This window comes from Pezoporus wallicus, unplaced genomic scaffold (genome assembly GCF_028554395.1).
Source record: "Pezoporus wallicus isolate ANWC-B61680 ecotype Strahan unplaced genomic scaffold, APGP_CSIRO_Pwel_v1 contig_6665, whole genome shotgun sequence".
In the NCBI taxonomy this organism is placed as follows: Eukaryota; Metazoa; Chordata; class Aves; order Psittaciformes; family Psittacidae; genus Pezoporus; species Pezoporus wallicus.
Genome location: NW_026636967.1, coordinates 425074 through 446923, shown reverse-complemented (window position 1 = coordinate 446923; position 21850 = coordinate 425074). Strand labels below are relative to the sequence as shown.

General features: G+C 51.6%; 1 protein-coding gene across 3 annotated transcripts in view; it reads right to left on the bottom strand.

Moving 5' to 3' along the window:
• The window catches only part of NOS1AP (nitric oxide synthase 1 adaptor protein), a 37235-nt gene extending 26828 nt beyond the window's left edge, over positions 1–10407 (bottom strand). For all 3 annotated transcript variants that reach the window (XM_057402406.1, XM_057402408.1, XM_057402407.1), the window contains exons 1-2: positions 10222–10407; positions 140–211 (exon numbers count right to left, since the gene is read on the bottom strand). In XM_057402406.1, the coding sequence (XP_057258389.1) occupies positions 140–211; positions 10222–10326 (177 nt within the window). In that variant the 5' untranslated portion in view covers positions 10327–10407. The remainder of the gene's footprint in view (positions 1–139; positions 212–10221) is intronic.
• Positions 10408–21850: the final 11443 nt, after the last annotated feature.

Sequence of the window (21850 nt, the reverse complement as noted above, 5' to 3'; positions counted from 1 at the left end):
AGAGAGGGACAGTGAAAAATACAGTTACAAATAACTTGGAGGACAGGACTTATGCGAGAGAAGGCTGTAAGTGGAGATGGAGGACCGGTGATCCTGCCACCCCAGCACAGAGGGGAAGGAACATCCTCACCACACTCACCCTGATCCGCCGCATGGCTGTCACAATCTCCACTCTGCTGTTCGGCCGTGGCACATCCAGGCTCCCAATGTACTGAAGAGAACGAAAGAGCAGATTAGTCAAGTTTCCATGGCACCAGAAACCTCATGGTCCCACTATGGCTTCAACTGCATCCCCAGAGGGAACCGAGGGTCACTTCTGCAAAACAGGCATCATTTTGCCTACTGCACCTGAAGCCTCATAGCCCTCCCACCATGAAGATGTTCCCTCAACACAGTGCTTCAAGAATTTAGCAGCCCTTATTCTAACAATAAAATAACTTCAGTAATCAGGCCACCAAACCTCATTCATCTAAGCTGTGATCAAAGTATGTAGTTATAAGCCAATATCCCCTCAGCTGCACTGAGTCACCCACTATAGAACTGGATACTGGAATATCCTTAAAATAGCTGGAGCAACCTGTCCTGTGACAGGCCCTTCAGTGTTTAATTACAGCCCTTCCAAACCCTTGTCTGTTTTTGCAGCAATGCTGAGCCTCCAGGCCAAGCCTCCGGAATAAAGGAGCCGTTTTGCTATTCAAAGGGGACCAAAGGCAGCGCCACTGCAACCCAGCACGGAGAGATGCTGAACAAAAACCTTTTTAAAGATAAAATGGAAGAGGGCAGATTCAGAAGAAGGTTCAGAAAACAGACAAGCAATGAAGAGTCAATGCTAAGCACTAAAAACGTGTAGTTAGAAGAAAAGCGTTTTGAGTCTATTTACTAGCCCCGTGTGCTCCCACGCTTCATCTCGACACTAGCGCTGACGTAACTCTCAGCAGAGCAGCACGGGCACTAAACCCAACAGGGCTATGTGTTCCTGTGAATACAGCCACAGCCTTCACTGACAGCATGAAAACCCAGGTCACTGGTTTCAAGCACTATTGTGGAGATGGGTGCTTAAATGGCTGAACATGCGCTAGGGATCACTGTAGAAGCAAAGACCATGGAGGGGGATTATTTCTCACCCTGCTGACTCCCAGCTCCTCTCCACTAGGACACTGTTGTCACCTCTATCCATGGCACAGCCCTGTGGCTGCATAACCACGTCTGGGCTTTGTGTGTGCATGCTGTCCCAGTGAGCCTTCCTTGCTAACTCTCCACATCCCAAACTCAACAGGGCCACCAGCTTGGTGCAGCCATCCCCAGCTGCACGGCTTCTGCCCCGGCTGGAGATGGGGCAGGAGTCCAGCGACTGGCACCCAGCAGCCAGTGCTGAGAGGAGATGAGGATATAAAAATAAACACCAAACAGCTGGCGTGTTCATCACGTGCTGAGCGCAGGGCAGCTTTATGTAACTGGGAATTACAGCCCACAACGAAGGCTGCTGGCAAACATGGTTTTAGCTGTGCAGACCCCAACCACTGGCTGCCTGACTACAAAAGCACAGGTCTCGGTAAGTTTTCAGTTGCATCCCCTAAACAGAGCCTTCCCACTCCTCAGAGGTGCAGGTCATATTAAGAGAAGCATCTTTGACATCAAGCAATTCCTTTTTCTTATATAAAGCCTGGAAACCATCAATAAAAAGTAGGAGACAACAAGAAGGGCCAAGGCCATGGGCACAGGGTCATCATGCAGTATATAAGGAAGAGATCTTTCCCCACCGTCCCTTGCCAGGCAAAAGTCGCAGCTGCACAGCACCTCTCCCACCAAGCCTCCCCATGCTGCTCTTCTGCAGAGGACCACCCAGCACTGCTTCCCACTCAACTGCAATGGACGCTTCTCAGCTTAAATGACAAGGACAGACTTTTGCAGCCAGAGGATGCCTATCTTCTACTAGCTATTCCTGACAGCATGAGATCACTGCCAGCAGAGGGGTAATCACTTCTCCCCGTTTTCCTTCCCCAGGCAAGCACAGAACGCATCCACTTGCAAGGACAAGGTGAGCAGTGGAAGCTATAAGCTGGGCAGGAGAAGGCCCCATCCACCAATAGCTTCCATAGCCACATGAATTCAAGCAATGCCAACCTCCTGGCCACAGCAGCAACGCTCAGTCATGTCCATAATTGCATGCGTGAGCTTGAGAGGGCTGGGCCACCCCAAAAGCAAGTGATGGAACAGAAACCAGACACCTCCTGGGATGGGGCAGCACCTCCTTGGACAGCCCTCCTAGGAAACAGCAGTAGGAATGTCTTGATGCTGCCCCACCTACACCCCTTTGTTCAGCTATTTCCCTCCAGCCTGTGTTCCCATGTACCCAAACCAAGGGGCTCCAGTCACAAAGCATGGAAGATTTGCCTCTGCTCCCAAACTTGGGCTCCTGCACGTCCTGCTTCATCATGCATCCTGTGGGAGTGTGCCCCCACCAGAGCCTGCGGCACCTCCTGCCCCAGCGTGGGCTCACTTCACACAATTACTGCTCTCACAACTCCAAAAACACCCACCTCTTCCTCCGCTCTGGAGGTAGGTATTTCTTGAATGTTTCACTAAACTCAACAGATGGACAAAGTCTCCGCAAATTATTTTTGCCTTCTGGGCATAAATCACATGCGGGAACTGCACTGCAGAGGAGTAACCCTTCACAACGTGGTGAATGTTGCCCAAAAAAATGTGCACTTGGAGGTCAGCCTGTCAGCTAAACTACAATTTCCCAGGCAAGGAGTGCGGATGGCCTGAGAAATCATCTGTATTTACCAGTCATTTGCAGGCAATAAGTGCATCGAGGGCTGCTCTTGCTCTGCTCTCCTCCAGCCCTCCTACTCACAGCACTGACCTTCATTCTAGGCACAGGTGTGGGGAAAAAGCAGGCAAGGCAGAGGTGAGGATCAGCAAAGCAGCAGGGTACAGGATTCCCCATTCATTCCACTCCAATGCTGAAACCCACTCCCAAGGACCCCAGAGCATGGGGGCTCCCAGACCCCAAGCATGGACTTCTGCCTTCCTCTATAATCCATGTGCCCCAAGCAAGGTGCTAGGTGCAGCAGTGGTCCTGGTCCCCACAGGGGCCCATGTCCCAGCTCCCAAGCCTCAGGCCAGCATCTGTGCCAGCAGGTTGACCCCGCAGGAAAGGGAGGCAGCAGGGCTGGGTCTGAGCATGGGGAGGAGAAAGGAAGGCGCCCACAACAAAAGGAAGGAAAATAAAGCTGTGTGAAAGAAAACTGACAAAGAAAATGAACCCATGAAAGAACCCACCCTCCCCAAGCCCCCAGGAACCGAGGAGAAAACCATATGTATGCATGCAGGACACAGCTTTTCCAAACAACCACCTCCAGACCCATGGCCCCACCACCCTGCAGTTGATGGGGGGCAGAGGTGGAGCCTCCCTCCTGCACCCAAGAGCCAGGCAGGCTCAGCAGGTCGCTGATCCCCACGCTCTGAAGGTGGGAGGCACGGCTGGCAGGGTGGGGAGGGCAGCCCTCTTCTCCCCGGCCCAATTAGGAGAAGAAAGGTCACTCACTCATAGAGCCAGTGAATGGGTGGCCAAGGGGGTCCCTTCTGTAAGGAGGTGCTCTGGCAGCCCCACAAAGGCAGCCCTCGGACTGCAAACAGACAGAGCTGTGCGGGCTGTGTCGCCCAGCAGCACAGTGGGCAGGCACAAAGGACCTATTTTGCAGGGTGCTTTCAGGTCCCCAGGCACCCTGCTGCTCCTCAGCCTCGTGTGTGGGATCCAGCCTTCCATCGGTAGTTCCAGGGCCACTCTCCCTGCCATGGCTTGGTGGCCGTCACCCATCTGGCTTCTCAGCACCAGAAGGGAGCTTGTCCACTGTACCCCCCCAGTGCAAACAGGCTCCCCTGTCTGTCCCAGGCACAGCTGAAAGGGGCCTCCAGATACAGCCCACACCATGCACCCTCTGCCCATGGCTTACAAAAGACCTGTCCAGCTCAAGGAAACACCAGTCCTGCCTTGGCCAGAGGGAAAAAAGAAAACAAGAAAACAAAGGAGAGCATTTTGCCAAAGCACTGTTTGCACAAGTCACTTAGTTTCTCATTTTCCCTTAAGGCTGTTAAATGCTGCTCGTTTTCTACTCTGTCACAAGTGAATTTCCTTGAGAAGCTGCTTTTTTGTGACAGCAGGTGGCAGATATTTTCAGAAAGCCAAAGGCCGATTGCATCCCTGACAGGGAACACCTTTCAAGGGGTGTTGATGAGATCCCTTGCAGGTGATGGGCAGTGGTGGGCAGCAAAAGGCTTTCTGGAGAGGAGCTGCCACCCTCCTGAGGGAGGCATGCCATTGCTCTGCCAGCCCAATACTGTGTGCAAAGGTCAGCGCTGAATCATACCCAACTAACAGGGGAGCCCACATTGCCTGGCTACTGGGTTTCCAGCTTCTAAAGCCAGTCTGAGTTAGAGAGCTTGCCAGGGATGAGGAGCCACTGCTCCTTCAGAGGAGCTGCAGGCAGGCAGGCGGGCAAGCGCAAGCAAAGGAGACAGGCTGGCACCAGCTCAGGCTGGGGCATCACACCAAGGGCTCCACAGCCATCCCCAGGGACAAGAGTCTTGTCCAAACAGGGGATCCTCAGCCTGGGCTGGCAAGGGATTACTGAAGGTACCAGCAGCGGGGTTGGAGACATCAGATATGGGCCACAAGGGTCCCAAGGTTTCTGCAGAATTCAGGGCAGCGTGAGGCTGCACCAGGTACTGAGACATTGGCCCCATAATACACGTCTGAGCCACAAAGCGAGGCTCAAGGTGCTTGGGCACCAGTTCCCAGCCAGGTGCTCCAAGATCTGAAGCCTCTTTATTTCCCCAGTGCCTGGCTAGTAAGAGCTTCTTCCCAGGCTGCTGCCATCAGGGAAAGCAAGGAGAAATCCAGCTCCCAGGACTTTTTCTGTGCCAGTGCTCCTGCTCTCCTGCTGTCCACACACAGCCTCTGCCCAGGGAGCCAAAGGCTGGGCTTGCACAGCCTGGCTCTGCCCTGCACAGCAGGAACACCCAGCCTTGCTGGAAGGAAAAGGGGGAAGTTTACTCAGACTGTAGTGGCACAAGTTCAGAGGCCAAAGGGGGTGGAAAAGTCAGGATGCCAGCTGACTGGAATGGAAACGCACCCCACCTTTCCAGCTTGAGCTCAGCAGGAGGGTGCAGGGGGCTTTCTGTTGGGCTGGAGGGCGCCAGCCCTGCCCAGACCCTTTAACAGGGTTCTGCACCTTGAGGACACGAGGGTGCACCCAGCCCTGGGAGCCAGGTAATTTAACACAGCATGTCAGACCTATCAACCCATCAGAGCTACGCAACCAGACCATAGACATTAACACAGGGACACCTCATGCCAGGCAGCGCTGGTCAGTATGATGCCCTAAGGATATTAGTGCTTCTCTGCCTGCTGATCCTACAAGTGCTGGCACTGCCTAGGAGGTGCACAGAAACACAGAGCTCTTGGGGGTCCCAAGACAAGACCCAGCACCTACCAGAGTCATGTGCACAGCACCCACCCTCCCCTCTCACCAGCCAAAACAGGGTCTCATGTGATAATAGAAGACACCTTTGCAGCAGAATGCAGCCCTGCAGCAGGGACACCAGGGCACAGGGTGAGCGGGCGCAGTGGAAGAGCTGGAGTTTTTCCATACCAATGAAGCTGGGCTGTCCACTCGCTTCTGTTTCCATACCCCACCCAGCCCACTGCTGCCCCCCACACAAGGGCTGAGCTTCCTGCACCTACACACAGTTACAGCCTTAACAGGCATTCCATGGACAGGAAACAAAGGACCCGACCACTTCAGCAGCCAGAAAGAGGGCTGGGAGCATCCCACTCCCATTGCATCTTCCTCAGGGCTTTCTGGCATCTGTCAGAGCCCATGCAGTGCCCAGCTGGGACCCACAGTCTGGGCACACACAGCTCTGCCAAATCCCGGCAGAGATTTTCTCTTTTTCACTAAGCAGCCTGTGAATTGACTTAACAAGTATGGCAGAAATATGCCACTGTTTCAGAGGAGAACTTCTGTGGCACTTGGGGAGGTTATTTATAGCCTCGAGCAAGCAATCCCAGGCTAAATCACACTGCAGCTTTGCTCTGCGCTGAGCAGCCCTGAGAGAGCACGTCGTACTCCAGAGGTGCCAGTACAAACAGCCCCCAAAGCCGCCAAGTCTCTCCCAGCCAGCTAAAGAGGTGCAGCTTCACACAAGCAGCCTTGAGCTTCCCATCCCTCCAGGAAAAGGGACCTGCTGGGTAGGGGAGTCTGAAGCAGAGATGGGAAACTGAAGACCCCATTAGAGCTGCCTGCGATTCAACTCGCTTCTAATGCTTTTGTGTATGGACCTTATGCACACAAAAAAACACACAGGAGTGGAAACACACATGCACTCACTGCTTAGCATTGACCTGGGGCTACAATCCTTTTCCTGATATAGGATTTATCTTTGCAGCAATCAGCAGGCGCCTCCAGTACTCACAGCCTTGGGAGGGCAGCGGGCAGTTGAGCTGAAGGGTTTCATAGGAAGGGATGTGCTAAATCAAACTAAAGTCTCTTTCATGTCCCATCTCCAAACATAGACAGCAGCAGATGCTCGGTTCAATTTCAGTATCCCACGCAGAAAAAAGTACTGACAAATATGAGAGAAAATGCCTGGTTGCCAAGATCCCTTAAGGGAAAAAAAAAAAGAAACCTGCCACCCAAACCCCCAAACCCCACCTGCTGCCCAGAAGAACAGCATTTCCCTCCCAAACCTCTAGTGTTGCATTTATCTGCAAACTGGTCTGGTATCAGGAGCTCCAGGTTTCAGCACGCCCATGGCAGCTCTGGACTGCAGGCAATGGGTCTGCCCAAAGACCAAGGTTTACTTATACAGCCCCTTCTCCCTCCGCCTGCAGATGGGGGTGCGGCAAAGAGGGATCTCACACCCATCTGCCCCTTTATTGGGAACCACACACATTAGGATACTGTGAATGGATTAACGAGTCCCAGGACTGAAGGACTGATACCTGTTTCTAAATAATAGGTACATGGTACATGGGATCTTGCTCTGGACCACAGGATCTCCAGGGCAGGAGGAGAGCCTAGCCCACTGAGCTCCCAGCCAGTAACAACTCCTGAGGGGCCAGTAACAGCTTCACTGTGCGAACTCAGCAGCACCCAGCATCCCTGCACTGGAACAGACTGCAGGTCTGGCACTCCAGTGACAGGCTTCATCACCCCATTTACCTCCCTCTACATGCTGATCTCCCTGGAGGCGTTGGAGTAGCCGGAGTCATGATCTCCGAATGTGCAGAACTGCTGGTGTTGCACAAGGTGGCTCTTGGGCTTTGTTCTGCAGCACTAAGGGTTTGAGAAGATAAGGAGTAAGCTCACATCCCCCTCCTCCTTGCACAGACCGGAGGAGCTGTGCTGGGTGGAGAAGGACAGGAGGCATCTTTACTCTCTACATACCCATTTATTTAATCAGAAAACCACTGCGCAAGTGGGAATTTCTGTCCACTCCCCTGCACCATGCTGCAGCTCCCAGCCCTCATCCAGATGCTTCAACTAACCCAAGAGGCCAGGCTTTTGATTTTATTAAACATTTCAGACCACAAGACACAGAAGAAAATGAACGTCCTGCCTTCCCTTGGAGACCAGCAATTCCCAGCAGCCCAGCCAAGGCACCTCCGGGACACAGAAGTGTTTGGTGCCAGGAGAGGCGGCCAATGAAAACAGATCCAGAAGTGTGAAATCTATTACTATTCTAAGAAGATGGAATGAGATTTTCCAACTATTGGATTTATATCCAGAAAATGGATTAACATAATCCTTAGAGGACAGTTTGCTCAGACTTGGTGTCCCCATGCCAGAGCATATGGCTCCAAGTGGCTTCACTGGGGACAAGCAACACAAGCATCACATGTGACAGCACTTCTTGCTTCAGACTGAGTCCATCACTCTGTGCTGGAAAACAGCCCAAACCCTGACTGCCCACAGCTACCCAGGCCAGGATGCCAGGACTCCCTCAGGAGAAATGACACCATGGATGCCAGCAGCTAGCATTGAAGCACTACATACCACTATGTGTGCCATTTAAAGACAGCAGCAGACAGCGTAGGTCTGAATGTAAAAATAAAAGTAAAAACTAAACCAATCAATCAGCACATACCAATTCAGGCCAGCATTGCCCCCCTGCAGTGAGCCCCAAGCAACTTTGTTAGGAATCCCAGGCTGCAGGAGCAAAAAGCAGTGATTCAGCTGCCGAGGGCTGTAACACCAGAATCCCCCCCACCCTCACTAGCAGCAATCCCAGGAGGCTTTTAAGAGACAGGCACGCAAGTCCCGGCACCCCAGATGAGCATTTTTCTTCTTTAATCTTCCCCAAAGTTCTGCTCTAAATCCGAGTTTCTCATTGTTGTGACTCGCACTGGATGCCTGGCCAAAACAAGAGCGGCACAGGTTTAAACGTTCAGGACTTTTGGGGATAAAAGGAAGGAGTAAGCATTTAATTAATCTCCAGAAATCTAATGAAAGGATGGAGTAATTGCCTAAGCCATCTGTGTTCTGTGTCTGACATCAGGGACTGATGGAGAAGCCCACAGATTCGGAAGCTGGGTTTTGTACAGACTGTGCCTGGCATTAACGTGTGCCACAGGATAGCAAATAAGAGAAAGAGGAGCTAACAAAGACTAATATGCACCACCCCATTAAGGCAGCCAGGCTGGCAGCATGAAAAAGAGATGAGCCATGAGCAGACCGAGGGGCAATTGAAGCCCTTTCTCACTTCTAACCCCCCAGGCTGGGCCACCCAAAACTGGCATAGAAGAGGTACATGGGATTTAGAAAGAGAGATGCTTTCAGCTTCCCTGCAGGCGAGGAGTGAGCAGGTGCTGGCAGCAATTAGCTCCAATAATCCAGGAGCAAAAGGCTGCAGAGCTGAATTTGAACAGCCTTTCCTAAGAAACAGTTGCAAAGCAGGTTTAAGTTTGCTCCATAAACAACTCCTCGGCTGTTTTGCTCTGCAGCACAGCGCCTGCGGTCAGGCAGGAATGGCCTCTGCAGAAAAACCCTCCCAGCTCTGAGAAAAGGTGAAAAATATCACAGCCTGCAAGGATCCGCAGCCTCGCCCCAGGGCACTGCACACAATCAGGTGCCAAAACTGTGATTTATTATTTTTTCCCCCTGCCAACACACGTGCTCTGAGGACAACAGCATGCGAGGGATGCTTGCCTCCCCGCCACTCAAAACTGTTGTACACTGGGCTTTTCCCAACTCAACCTCACTTGAGTATCTTGTCAGTGTTATAGCTGTATCCCCCGGGAACAGCAAAGGGAGCAGAATTTTATGTTTCCCGTTTACAGATTCCATGGCCAGCTACTTCCCAGTTAGCTGCTGGCCAGCACTACCTGCTCAGGGCTGGGCAACATGGACAGGTAACTTGGCTTTTCCCAGCCTGCTGTGAGATTGCAAGCACTCAGCCTGTGGGATTGCAAGCACTCAGCCTGTGGGAAGCCACAGCCTAAGTGGAGTAAGAATAAGAAAAAAAAAAAAAAAACAGGGGAAAAAAGGGAAGAAAGGAAAAAAAGCATGCTTCCTGCCAAATCCACTGGCAAGAATGGCTTATATATATAAAGAGAAACAGCCATCTTTTCCTTTGGGCAGGCAGTCCTGACCTCTAGCACTACACCTCAAATGGCATGCAGTCTTTCCTTCTGCTTACACGATAAGTTTATCCCATCAGGGAGCACCAGGGTACACGGCATCCTGCATACACCAGCTGTCCCCCATCACACCAGCACTCCAGCGCTATCCACCGCACTGGGAGCACAGAGCAAAGTCCGAGACGGCCGCTCTTTCCGGGGGGAGATGCACGCACACATGGGACAGTCCGCGGCTCTCTGGGGCCAACGTCTCCAAGCAACACCCCGCATAGCCATGGAGGGATGCAAGGCTAAGGAGGGATGCTCGGATGAGGCAGCAGGGTGACCCCGCTCCAGTATGACCCATCCAGCCTGCTCCGACATCCTTACGGGATGGGCGGGAAGCCTCACCCAACTCTTTGCAGTTGAGCTCGGGGAAGAGCAGGCAACGCCAGCAGGAGGGACTGCCGGGGAAAGAGAGGAAAACCTAAGGCTATGCGAACAGAGAGCTGGAAAACAGGGAATCCCGAAGGGTCGGGGTTATGAGCGCTGGGCAGGGACCCCCGCGGAACCCCTCCGCGCCCGCCGCCCACCTTGGCTTCGAAGCAGATGCCGTGCTGGAAGGCGTCCTCGTTATGCAGGGGGATGCGGAGGTCGTGCCGGTCGTCCACCAGGTTGTACTTGGACTTGGCGGGCATGGCGGCCCCGCGGCGGCCGGGCTGCCCCTGCAGCGCGCCCGGCGCCGCCGCCGCCGCGGAACCTCCGCCCTTCGCCGCCGGCCTGCCCCCGGGGCGGGGACGCGCCGCCGCGGAGCGCGGAGGAAGGGCGGGTAGCGGAGGGGGTCTGGCAGCGCGGGGCTCCCGCTCTTGCAGCGGGAGGGGCGGGGAGGCGTTCCGAAACCAGCCCGCTGAGGGGCGCTGGGGAAGGCGCCGCTGACACCTAGTGCGTGGTGCCGGGTCTGCACCCAGTCCCGCCGAAGTTTCAAACAGAGGAAAGGGGCTGTGGGCACGGTTCAGCCTGGGGTGCGCTGCGGAACGCCGTGAAGCCTCCCCGGGCACGTATGGCAAGCCCTCGGCTGGGAGCGGCGCCCCGAGAGACGTGTACCTCTTCGCTAGGGGAGCCTGGGGTGCTGCAGGCGCTCAAGCCATCCACATCTTGGTATCAACGCCAGGCATGATGGAAATCAAGCAAGCTGGAAGTAAAAAAATCTCCATCTTGTGCTAAATGAAAGGCCAGTCCGTGTGATCAGATTAGACCCTATTGTGCCCTGCTTTATAAAACCCCTAAAAGCTGTGAATGTGCTCACACACACAGTGAAAGCATCCCAGAGTTGCTTTCCAGCTGTGCAGGGACCCAGTTACATATCTCTGACTGCAAGTCCAGGCTATTTCACCCCTTACCCACACATACAGAGTACACCCTAAGGTATGGCTCCATTCTTCTGTGTTTTAATACCCATAGATGCTGCATAACCACCGCAAAGCTCATCTCACTGCAGTATGGCCAAAGAGTTCACACTGGCCTTCACACACACCAGAGCACCATTTAGAATGAGCCTTTACCAAGGCAGATGCATCCCCCCTCTCCACGGGAGACCCATAATTCCCAAAGCTCTTGCCCCACCCTGTTTGTGCAGTCCTGCACACCAGAGTACATTTCCTCTTCTAAATGACGGCAGTGCAAACCACAGTGCTGGCTTTTGACCCTTCTCTAGGCGTATAGGGCCATTGATTTTTCAGACTGAATCAATGTGGTGAAACTTTGAGTTCATAACATAGTTCAGAGCCAGCCACAGCATTTCAGCCACGTCTAAGAAATTATTGCTCTCCTCAAACTGGATCAGGTTTTCTACTATCCCCAGCAGCTCAGACAACAGGCTGGTCACAAACAGTTAGGTGACAAGGTGAGAACAAAGGTATATGCTCAGCTATAACCATGAGAGGTGTATGAAGACAGCCACTGTGCTGTCAGCTTCCACATGCCAGGCCAGGCTCAGGGTGGGATCACACAGAGCTGTCAGTACTTGAATGAGTTAATCAAGGACTGATTTCCCATTGAAGGCAAGCCCTGGGTTCTTGAAAACCTGTGTTCCTTGTTTTGCAAAGGGGGGCAGGGGATCAGTGCTGCTGCACCAGCTTGGTGACTGCACTTGCAGAGATTCCTGGGCAGAAAGGGTGAACACCCACGATGGACTTAGGGTCATTTAAGCCTTGGACAGGTAGATGTTAGTGGCAGGATAGTCTTGATAGTCTGTTCCGTGGTGCTTGATGCTCCGAGTTCTTACAGAAAGCTTCTGTTTACCTCTAGCAAAGGCTTAGCTGACAGCATTGAAGAGGTCCCAGGTGCTGGGAGTAATACAACCACTGGAGAAGTCTCCTGTCCAATGCCAGCTCCAAGCAGGGTAAGCTTCAGGACGAGAGCAGCAGCTCAGGACTGTGTCTAGGTGATCTGAAAGTATTCCAAAGGACAGAGATCCCACAGCTTCTTTGGAGCCGTGTTGTTGTGCTAGATTTGCTTAAAGTTACACAGTCTGCCAACTGTTGTCTTTCCGCAGCTAGCAAAGCCCCATAGATTTAGTGAAGAGCTGAATTCCTGCGTGGGAAAGCTTGCATCTCTTCACTGAATGGTGCCTTCAGGGAGGTTTTCCTCAGGCAGACATGTGTTTGATAGAAAAAGCCTCCAGAGCCTGGCAAACAAACCAGCTCCTCCCAGGGGGGTCCCAGTGGGTTTACCTGGCAGCACTGGGGAAGCTCACAGACCCTTGTGTGGTGGATGCTCTGGGCAGTCCCACACCCTTCTCCTCTGCCTCTTCTGCAATGACAGTGGCTGGTCTCACAGACAGCTGCAGTGCCCAGAGTCAACCTGTAGACTGCCCTTAAATACTGGGGGTGAGCCAAAGGAGAACCCTCACTGCAGTTACTTCTGGACTCTCTTCGTGGGCCTCTAGCACCAGCAACTCAGTGCTGCTGCACCATGTGGAACAGCAGCCCTGGGAGGGGAAGCAGCAGCTCTTCCTGAAACCAGTTTGTCCCAAACCCACACCTGTCTGTTACCCCAAGTGTGATTAAGTGGTACTTGCTGCATCAGGCAGTGGTGCAAAGTCACATGGGCTCTGCAGGTGGCTTCTCTTATGATTCTACCTTCCTGTTATGTTACAAAGGTTAACTGTGTCCTTTTTTTCCAGGATGCCCCTGCCTTTGCACTATGCCTGCCAAACCATCACCTTTTCCTCAAGAGCCTTTCTTGGCTTTCGATCCCAGGACATTGAGATTAGTCCACCACCACCACACAAAAAGATACAGGAGATCCCCAAAGAATAGGAAGAAGGTTAAACTCACGCTCTTGTTTGCCCTGCAAGTGCAGAACCTGTTTCCTCCCTTTCCAAATCAATAATTAGAAACCCTGGAATTACACGCTGAAGCTGTATAACAGGTTTGGTTGGTTTTGAGGACACGGTGACTCGCCCGCGTAGGCGCAGCAGCCTAGGACAAAGGTCCCATGTGCCACCCGGGCAGGAGGGGATCTCACCAGAGCCTAGGACACACACGGCTGGGGACCTGGCCCGGGCCACCCTGAGGGAGCAGCAAGGGCATTTGAAGGACACCTCCATTAGCCCAGGGTCCCGGTCAGCCTCCGGGGCTGTTCAGCCGCGAGCGGACCAGGGTAAGAGGAATCTCTCCCCGCCTGTCTCCGGTGCTCTGGTCCTGCCCCGGCCGCTCCCGCCGCCTGTTGCTGCTGCTCGCTGCCGGCCGCGGGTTTTGCATTCATAAAACTGGCCTGCCATCTCCTGGGAAGGCCGTGAAATGCAGCAGGCAGAGCCCGCACCGGAGCGGCCATCTCCAGCCTTGCGTGCCCCAGCTCCCCTGCCTGCATCCCAGCGCTGGGGGGGGGGGGGGGGGGTGTCTTGCCCCAGCACCCAGGGAAACCAGCCCCACGCCCCATCTCTGCCACTCACAGGCCTCCTTTCTTCATCCCGTTAAGCTGAAATGATGTTCTTACAGCACGTAAGGGGAAGCCAGACAGAAAAGCGTATCACCATATGTCGGCTGCAGTGGCACAGTGGGGAGAATGACTGTCACCCCAGCTGGTAGCACACCTGTGCACTGGTCTGCGCTCACCAATATATCCAAAAGCAAAGGACCTTGAAGAGTTGGTCAGGAGCTTTAAGTTTGCCTATAGTGGTTTTCAAAGCATCAGTAGGTGTCAGGACCAGAAAAGAGCTGATACCGTGCAAATATTTTATACAGGCAGTCTGGCCTGCCAGTGTCAGCATGCATTGTCTAGTCTCCCCCTTTGAAAAACATTGTGGGAGTACCGTGGTATTTCCAGCAGCAAGATGTACCTGTTACTGTAACATCCACAAACCTGTAACAGAAGCCACCTGCAATCTAGCCTGGGAGGCATGGGGAAACACAGTGTTTGCAGAGCACTTTGTACCTCTAACGCAGTGCCAGCACAAGGCTGCCATTCTCCCAGCAACTCGGGTGCCGCACCGCTGTTGGAAACGAGGACATTCACCTGCAAACGAAGCAGCGGCGAGCACGCACTGCAGCCCCAGGAGGCCACTATAGCCCTTCTCATGCTGCTCTGAGTGCTCTCAAAGCGAGCAATTCAATGTACCACAGCTGGTCACTCCGTAGCCATCACGGCACGTGTCGCTTCTACAGCGATAGCGCAGCACAGCGGTTTTGGGGAGAACATACCGCACGCTGTTTGTGCTCAGGGCCCCTCCTCTGGAGAGCAATAATAAAAGGGCTTTGGGCTAGGTATGAAAATCATTTTTTTATTGTGCTGGATGTGGGTGGGAATGAGAAACATGGAAGAGCACGGATACAAGAGGAAATGAGCAAATGGCAGATTCTGCAGCTCTGAGCAATAAATCGTAAAGCAAATTGGCCCTTAGGCAGGCATTCAGACAGGAAAGGTAGGATCCAGCTCTTAGCTGGGTGCTCCAGATTGCTTTAATGTCCTTCCACAAAATCTGTAGCTGCGAATTCTTGTAGCGTCACACTCCTGCAGTTGACGAGTGTTCTAGAGCACACACCTATGTAACACCAGAGCACCCCAGAGCCTGCTCCCTGTGAGCCCACAAGGAGGCTCCCTCCAAGTCACCTGTACAGTCCCCGGTGGAGAAAGCACCAAGCAAGGTGTGTGGGTCAGAGCAGCAAGCACATGCCTTTTCTGCCGAATAAAACCTGGTGATTATCATCTAAGTAGCAAGGGCTAGGGAGGAAGCAGAAGTCTTCAGAAAGGCGAGGAAGACAACTGCTGGAATTAAGGTCAGGAACTTGCTGGCATTTGCTGACATTTTATTCTGATGAGCTGGCAGAGCTCATGCTCTTCTGGCACACATTTATGCATGCATTTATTTACTTTAGAGGTGAGACTGGGAACCATCTCAGAGCTGTTTTTAAAAACACAGACACATCTTTGGTATCCACTGTAGTGCAGACAAACTATTACTGGAATAACCTGAAAACTCAGATTTTGTCTTCATAGACATCTTGATTCTTTGCATGACAATTTCCTTTCAAATTGCAGCTATCCGAGGTTTTTGGAAGCTTTCCACAAACCTCAAGTCTTGAAACATTTTTGTTTCAGAAAGACAAACACATGGTGCTTCTGCAATAAATACACTCCCCAAAGCAGAGCAGGTGCCAGCTAAAATTAGCATTCCTCCCTGCCAGCTTCACCACAGTCTGCAAGCAAGCCATGAGAGCCTGGAATGTCTGGGGCACCCAGAGTCCCTGTACTACTTCAGGGAGCTGGTGGCAGTGGGATCTCATCCCTGGGAGTCTCCCACATTGCTCCACATTTGAGAGCTACCCAGGGCCAGGAGTACTCCCGCAGCAGGCTGAAGCAATGCCCGCATCCACTGAATGTTTCACAGCCTCCCAGGAGCCAACTCATGCAATATTCATATTATTCTAATCTCACTGGCCCATTAATGATAAACAAACCTAAGTGGTACTATAAGAAATACACACTGCATATACACAATTCTTAACCATCCTCAGCATGATCAATTTTACCAATTGTCAGTAAACTTATCAATAAATAGATTAGCTGCTCATTATAAAAATCAGTACTTACCTCCTCAATGTACAGTGTTTTCCATCCCCACAGCAAGCATAGCATACAGCCCCAGGACTCAGCTCCTTCCCCAGCTCCCAGAACCTTTAGGCTAAACACAGCTGGACAACACCTGCAACAAGCCATTAAGGGCTGCGCATAGGGTACAATTCCTACCACCCTCTCTATCCAGACCAAACCATCTTACTGCAAGGTGAGTCACATACACTTAAATCATCACTTCTTCAGGTGCTCCCAATGCTTTAAACAAGTTGCCCCACATGGCCTGCCATGCTACAGAGGGGAAAGAGTAATGCAGAAGTGGAAGAATCCAACAAGGGGGGTTGGTCCCAGGTGACTGGCAGGTTCCTCTATCTGCATGAGGCCTGGGCTGCCCACAGCAATGGGGATGGGAATTGCTGTGGGCAGATGCCCAAGAGAAGGTAAGTGAGGACCTGAAGCAAGAAGGAGCTATTTTAGTGATCCCACAGTGGGATGGCAGAAGGGCTGCATCAGCAAGCACCTGCTCCAAGTGTGTGACACTGCAAGGTGCAGACCCAGTGAGCCATCCATCTGAAATTCATTCACGGTTTGTCTTGATGCTGTTCCCAAGGTAGGATCACTGCAAAAGAAATGCTTTTGAGGTTGGTTTTTTTTTCTGGATATAGGGGAATTTATACAGCAGGACTTTCCATCTCTGCAGGAAGAGCCCAGGACATCTGGGACTCCAGGCTAGCCTTGTCCCTGTGATCCCAATACAGAGGGCATGACTTTGGCTATAGCTTTTATGTTGCACCAGAGACAAGAAGGAATCTGAAGGAGTATGGCTGTTCTCAGCTTCAATACCAAGGAGCAAGGAAGAAGAGCATCTTCTTCATTTGTGTGACAAGCAAGTAGCCGTATTCAAATGATATGTTAATTGCTGCATCTAGCTGTCAAGCTTCTTGCAATCCCTCATAAATACAATACTTGGCATTCTTCATTTGGGAATGCAGCTTATGATCTTCAGACATGGTTCCCAAGTGCAAAACACCAAACTGACGAGGAGTCGTTATCCTGGGTGCTCTCCCCTGTGAATCACTGCAGCTAATTGGAACTACCTTTGATATGTTTATAATTTGCCAAGGCTTATTTGTTGTATAATCAGACACATGGCCCCTTCCTTTAATTGCCTTGTAAACTGCCAGAATGATTAATTCTGACACAAGCTTGCATCTGTCTGGGGATTGACATGCAGTGACTTATAAGGATGGTGAGGCAAGGGCTGGGACACCCCCCATCAGGTGGGGGGAGTATCTCTCCTGCTAGGTGTAAGAGGCTGGTCCTCACCCTTGAGAAACATAAGAGCACAGCTTCCCCCATGCAAGGGGACGTGAAAACCCATGGGTGCTAAAACCACAGTGGTGGCTGTGCAGTGGCTGTGCAGTAGTTGTGCCCATGGACCAGTGCCTGCCGATGGGTGCAGCATTCCCAGAAACACTCCTTGTGCCCAGCCCCACTTGGTCAAAGTCCATGGCAAATGTCACCCCCAGTGTTCATGCAAACCCTCAGAGACGTGTTAGTCCTGGTCCACACTTGGAAAACCTCTGTTAGCTCTGCCCTGCTCCCACAGCCTGTTGAAAGGCAATGGCCTGTGAAGGCAATATTTCACTCTCCCACATATTTTACATGCTAATGCTGCAACTCTGATATATTCTCCTAAGGGACCTTTCATATCTGGGCAATGAACATTTCTGTTTGCTGCTCAGCTTTCTTGCCTGGAGATGTACTGATATAAAAAATATACTCTCAGCCCCCAAATCCCAGCAACTACAAATGCTGGGGGAGAATTAGAGCAGCACAGTTAATGGCTGCAGCTTCCAAAGTTTCAGAATTTATGTAGTTTCATTGTGGCTGGACCCCAGTAAAAGCAGGGGCAAGCAGCTCAGGTGGGTGCCTGTGTGCTCAGCTGCTTGCTGCTGATGGGACACGAGGACAGATGGGTGGAAGGTGGTGTGGGAAGAGATGTGGAAATGCAATGGGCATGCCAGTGGGATGACAGCAAATGAGCAAGAGGAGGACAAGGGTGCACAAGTCCATGGGACCTGATGAAATCCATCCGCAGGTCCTGAAGGAGCTGGCGAATGAAGTTACTAAGCCGCTGGCCATCATATTTGAAAAATCATGGCAGTCAGGTGAAGTTCCCAACAACTGGAAAAAGGGAAATATAACCCCCATTTTCAAGAAGGGGAAAATGGATGACCCAGGGAATTACAGACCAGTCAGTCTCACCTCTGTGCCTGGCAAAATCTTGGAGCAGATTCTCCTGGAAGGCATGCTAAGGCACATGAAAATCAACAAGGTGCTTGGTGACAGCCAGCATGGCTTCACTGAGGGGAAATCCTGCCTGACCAATTTGGTGGCCTTCTCTCATGGGGCTACAGAACTGATGGACAGGGTTAGAGCAGTTGGTGTCATCTACCTGGACTTGTGCAAAGCGTTCAACACTGTCCCACACAACATCCTTGTCTCTAAATTGGAGAGACATCAATTTGATGGATGGACCACTCAGTGGATAAAGAACTGGCTGGATGGCCACACACAGAGAGTTGTGGTCAATGGCTCAGTGTCCGACTGGAGACCAGTAACGAGTGGTGTCCCTGAGGGATCGGTGTTGGGATCAGTCTGGTTCAACATCTTTGTCGCTGACATGGACAGTGGGATTGAGTGCGCCCTCAGCAAGTTTGCAGATGACACCAAGCTGTGTGGTTCGGTTGATACGCTGGAGGGAAGGAATGCCATCCAGAGGGACCTTGACACACTTGTGAGGTGGGCTGATGCCAACCTCATGAAGTTTAATCATGCCAAGTGCAAGGTCCTACACCTGGGTCAGAGCAATCCCAGGCACAGCTACAGCTTGGGCAGAGAAGTGATTCAGAGCAGCCCTGCAGAGAAGGACTTGGGGGTGTTGATCGATGAGAAAATGAACATGAGCCAGCTGCAGTGTGCGCTGGCAGCCCAGAAAGCCAACCCTATCCTGGGCTGCATCAAAAGAAGCGTGACCAGCAGGTCGAAGGAGGTGATCCTGTCCCTCTACTCTGCTCTCGTGAGACCTCACCTGGAGTATTGTGTGCAGTTCTGGTGTCCTCAACATAAAAAAGACATGGAACTGTAGGAACAAGTCCAGAGGAGGGCCACGAGGATGATGAGGGGACTGGAGCACCTCCCATATGAAAATAGAATCATAGAATCATAGAATTGTTAGGGTTGGAAAGGACCTTAAGATCATCTAGTTCCAACCCCCCTGCCGTGGGCAGGGACACCTTATGCTAAATCATATCACCCAAGGCCTCGTCCAACCTGGTCTTGAACACTGCCAGGGATGGAGCATTCAGGCTAAGAAAGTTGGGGCTGCTCAGCCTGGGGAAGAGAAGGCTGTGTGGAGACCTCATAGCAGCCTTCCAGTATCTGAAAGGGGCCTACAGGGATGCTGGAGAGGGACTGCTCATAGGTTCTGTAGTGACAGGAGAAGAGGTAATGGGTTAAAACTTAAACAGGGGAAGTTTAGACTGGATATATGGAGGAAATTCTTTCCTGTTAGGGTGGTGAGGCACTGGAATGGATTGCCCAGGGAAGTTGTGAATGCTCCATCCCTGGTGATGTTCAAGGTCAGGTTGGACAAAGCTTTGGGTGAGATGGTTTGTGTGAGGTGTCCCTGCCCATGGCAGGGGGGTTGGAACTAGATGGTCTTAAGGCCCTTTCCAACCCTATCTATTCTATGATTCTATGATTCTATGACATGGGGATGTGACTGCAGGTGGTGTGATGGGGACAGGGGAGTCACCAAGCCTCACAGGAGGAGCTGGGAGTTGGGATACAGAGGGAACTATTTCCATAGCCTCAGCTGAAGGTGGCACCCAGAGAAGGGTCATCTGTCCAAACATACAGGGCACAGAATTTGCCCTGGGTTATGAGTGAGTCCCTGGGGTTTCAGAGGACCACATGTGGGGGAATGTGCCTCCATCCCCGGGCATCCAGGATCTGCTTCCCTACAGAAGGCTTTGGTGCTGCTGGAAACACAGGGAGGTCAGTGGGAAGGGCAGCATGCCAGTGGGAATGCCCAGCAGCAAGAAAGCTCTTGAGACTGTCCCTCTCTTAACCTTATTTCTGTTTTAAGGAGCAGGTTATTCTAGAAACATACTGTAGGTGGAAAAATGCCCACAAAGAAAAGACAAGGTGGGAAAAGGGTGGCTGTGGGTGCTCAGCAGAAAGACAGCAGCTACACACTGGAGCCATTGGGTTCCCACTTAAATTTCCCTTTCTGCTCCTTTTCAGAGCCTGATTAGGCTTCAGCTGAACCCTGCTGTAGCTGGCTCAGCCCCCTCCCAGTGCCAAGTGAGAAATTAAAGAGGGCTTTGTTTCCAAACAATTGTAAATGCATAGTTTGAGAATCTGTAATTTAAACTCAAATCCTCCTCCTGCTAACAGTGATGGATGGCTTTTTCCTACTGCTTTGAGAGCCCTTGGACCCTGAGCTGCAGATGCCTTCCTGATTTATAGCTAGCCTCTTCATCCGACAGGAAACTAACAGCCCAATCCCAATTACCTCACTCTTATTAGGATGGTTTCCTATATTGCTTCCATCTTACTACCAGGGCTCCCCACTCCACCTTTGTGCAGCTGACTTGTGTTTTATGGGTAACCTTAGCATGGATTCAAATAATCTCTGTTGCACCCATTTCACTTCCACTGACAAATAAGTTCATGTGCACTATAGATGGATGGCACATTAGAAATTGTACTTATTTCTGAGTGGTTCAGTCAGTGAGGGGGGCTAAAATATGGGGATGGGGATAATGGGGGGGAATGAGAAAAGCTAATGCCAGCAGTATTTGCCCGCCTCTGAAGGGGGCTGACAGAAAAGAGAGAGGGATGGGGGTACACAAGGCACTAAAAATAAATGTTCTTCTTCCTAAAGAGAATCTTGCTGGTTCAACTCTTTCCCATTCTTTTCTGTGTGAGAGTGGTTAATTCTCCTTGAGAGCCCATTCACTCCACAGATGTTGCTTTTCTTTGTGTGATTAGCCTGAAATCAACAGAAAATAATCCTGTCCTTTGACAAATATTGGAGTGCACAATTCCAGTGTTACAAGGTGCTTCAGCAGCCCGAACAGATGCTGAAATTGCTGTCTGCAAGAAAAGTGCAAGTGGACATATTTATGCTTTTAAAATAGCACATTGACTAAGTTTGTGATGATGCGAGAAAAATGCCTGTTCGCATTTGTGGAGCTGGGGCTGGACGGGGCTCCCCTGCACAAGGACGGTGACATCCTGGAATGAGTCTTGTGAGGCCACCTCTGTGGCCAGGACAGGAGCACAGGCTCTACAAGAAGCTAAGAGTCAGCCCAGACAACAGAAGCAGATCCATCTGAAAAGCCTCTGTCCCTGTGCCCCCTGTTTGTCACAGGCTGCAAAGCTCAGCCCTGTGTTCACTGTCTTGGCTATTCGGCTCATCCTGGCCAAGGGGCAAATGCTGGTGGCCAACAGAATGGCAGAAATTACCCCCACAGCCTGTGGGGAGCAAATGACCTCAGCTGAGGGCTTCTGGCTCACACTGAATTCTTAAAATGGGCTTGTCAGCTGCGCTTTAATTCACCTAATGTGTCTTTTCCTGATAACTTTTAAATTCAGATTGTTGTGCTATCTGGACTCAAATGCCAGCAAAGCCCAAGTGTTTCATGTCTGTGCCGTTACCTTCACCAACCAAAGTCATAATCTCATCAAAGAGCAAAGTCAGAATTATCTGATGAGCACAGAGTCCTTGTAAAAGTCAGAGGATGAGAATGAATTTTCTTCCTATCTCCCACTCTAAAATCATTGAATCCCAGTAAACTTGCTCTTTATTTGCTGCTTGGAAGACATGAGGGATGTTAATCCACAGCAGTGTCCCAGTCTAGCCCTCTATCAACTCCTTTATAGCCCTTCAGTCAATGTGTATAAATGGAGCACTCTCTGGCACGCACCTCTTCTCCCTCTCATGCAATTTGGGAAAATAAAGTTATTTCGGATGACTCCCCTCCTACTTATGCTCAGTAGCCAGGAGTAAACCCCAGGTGCAGGGATGCTTGTGTTACTGCTGTATGAAGCTCAGATCTCAAACTGCTGCTTGCT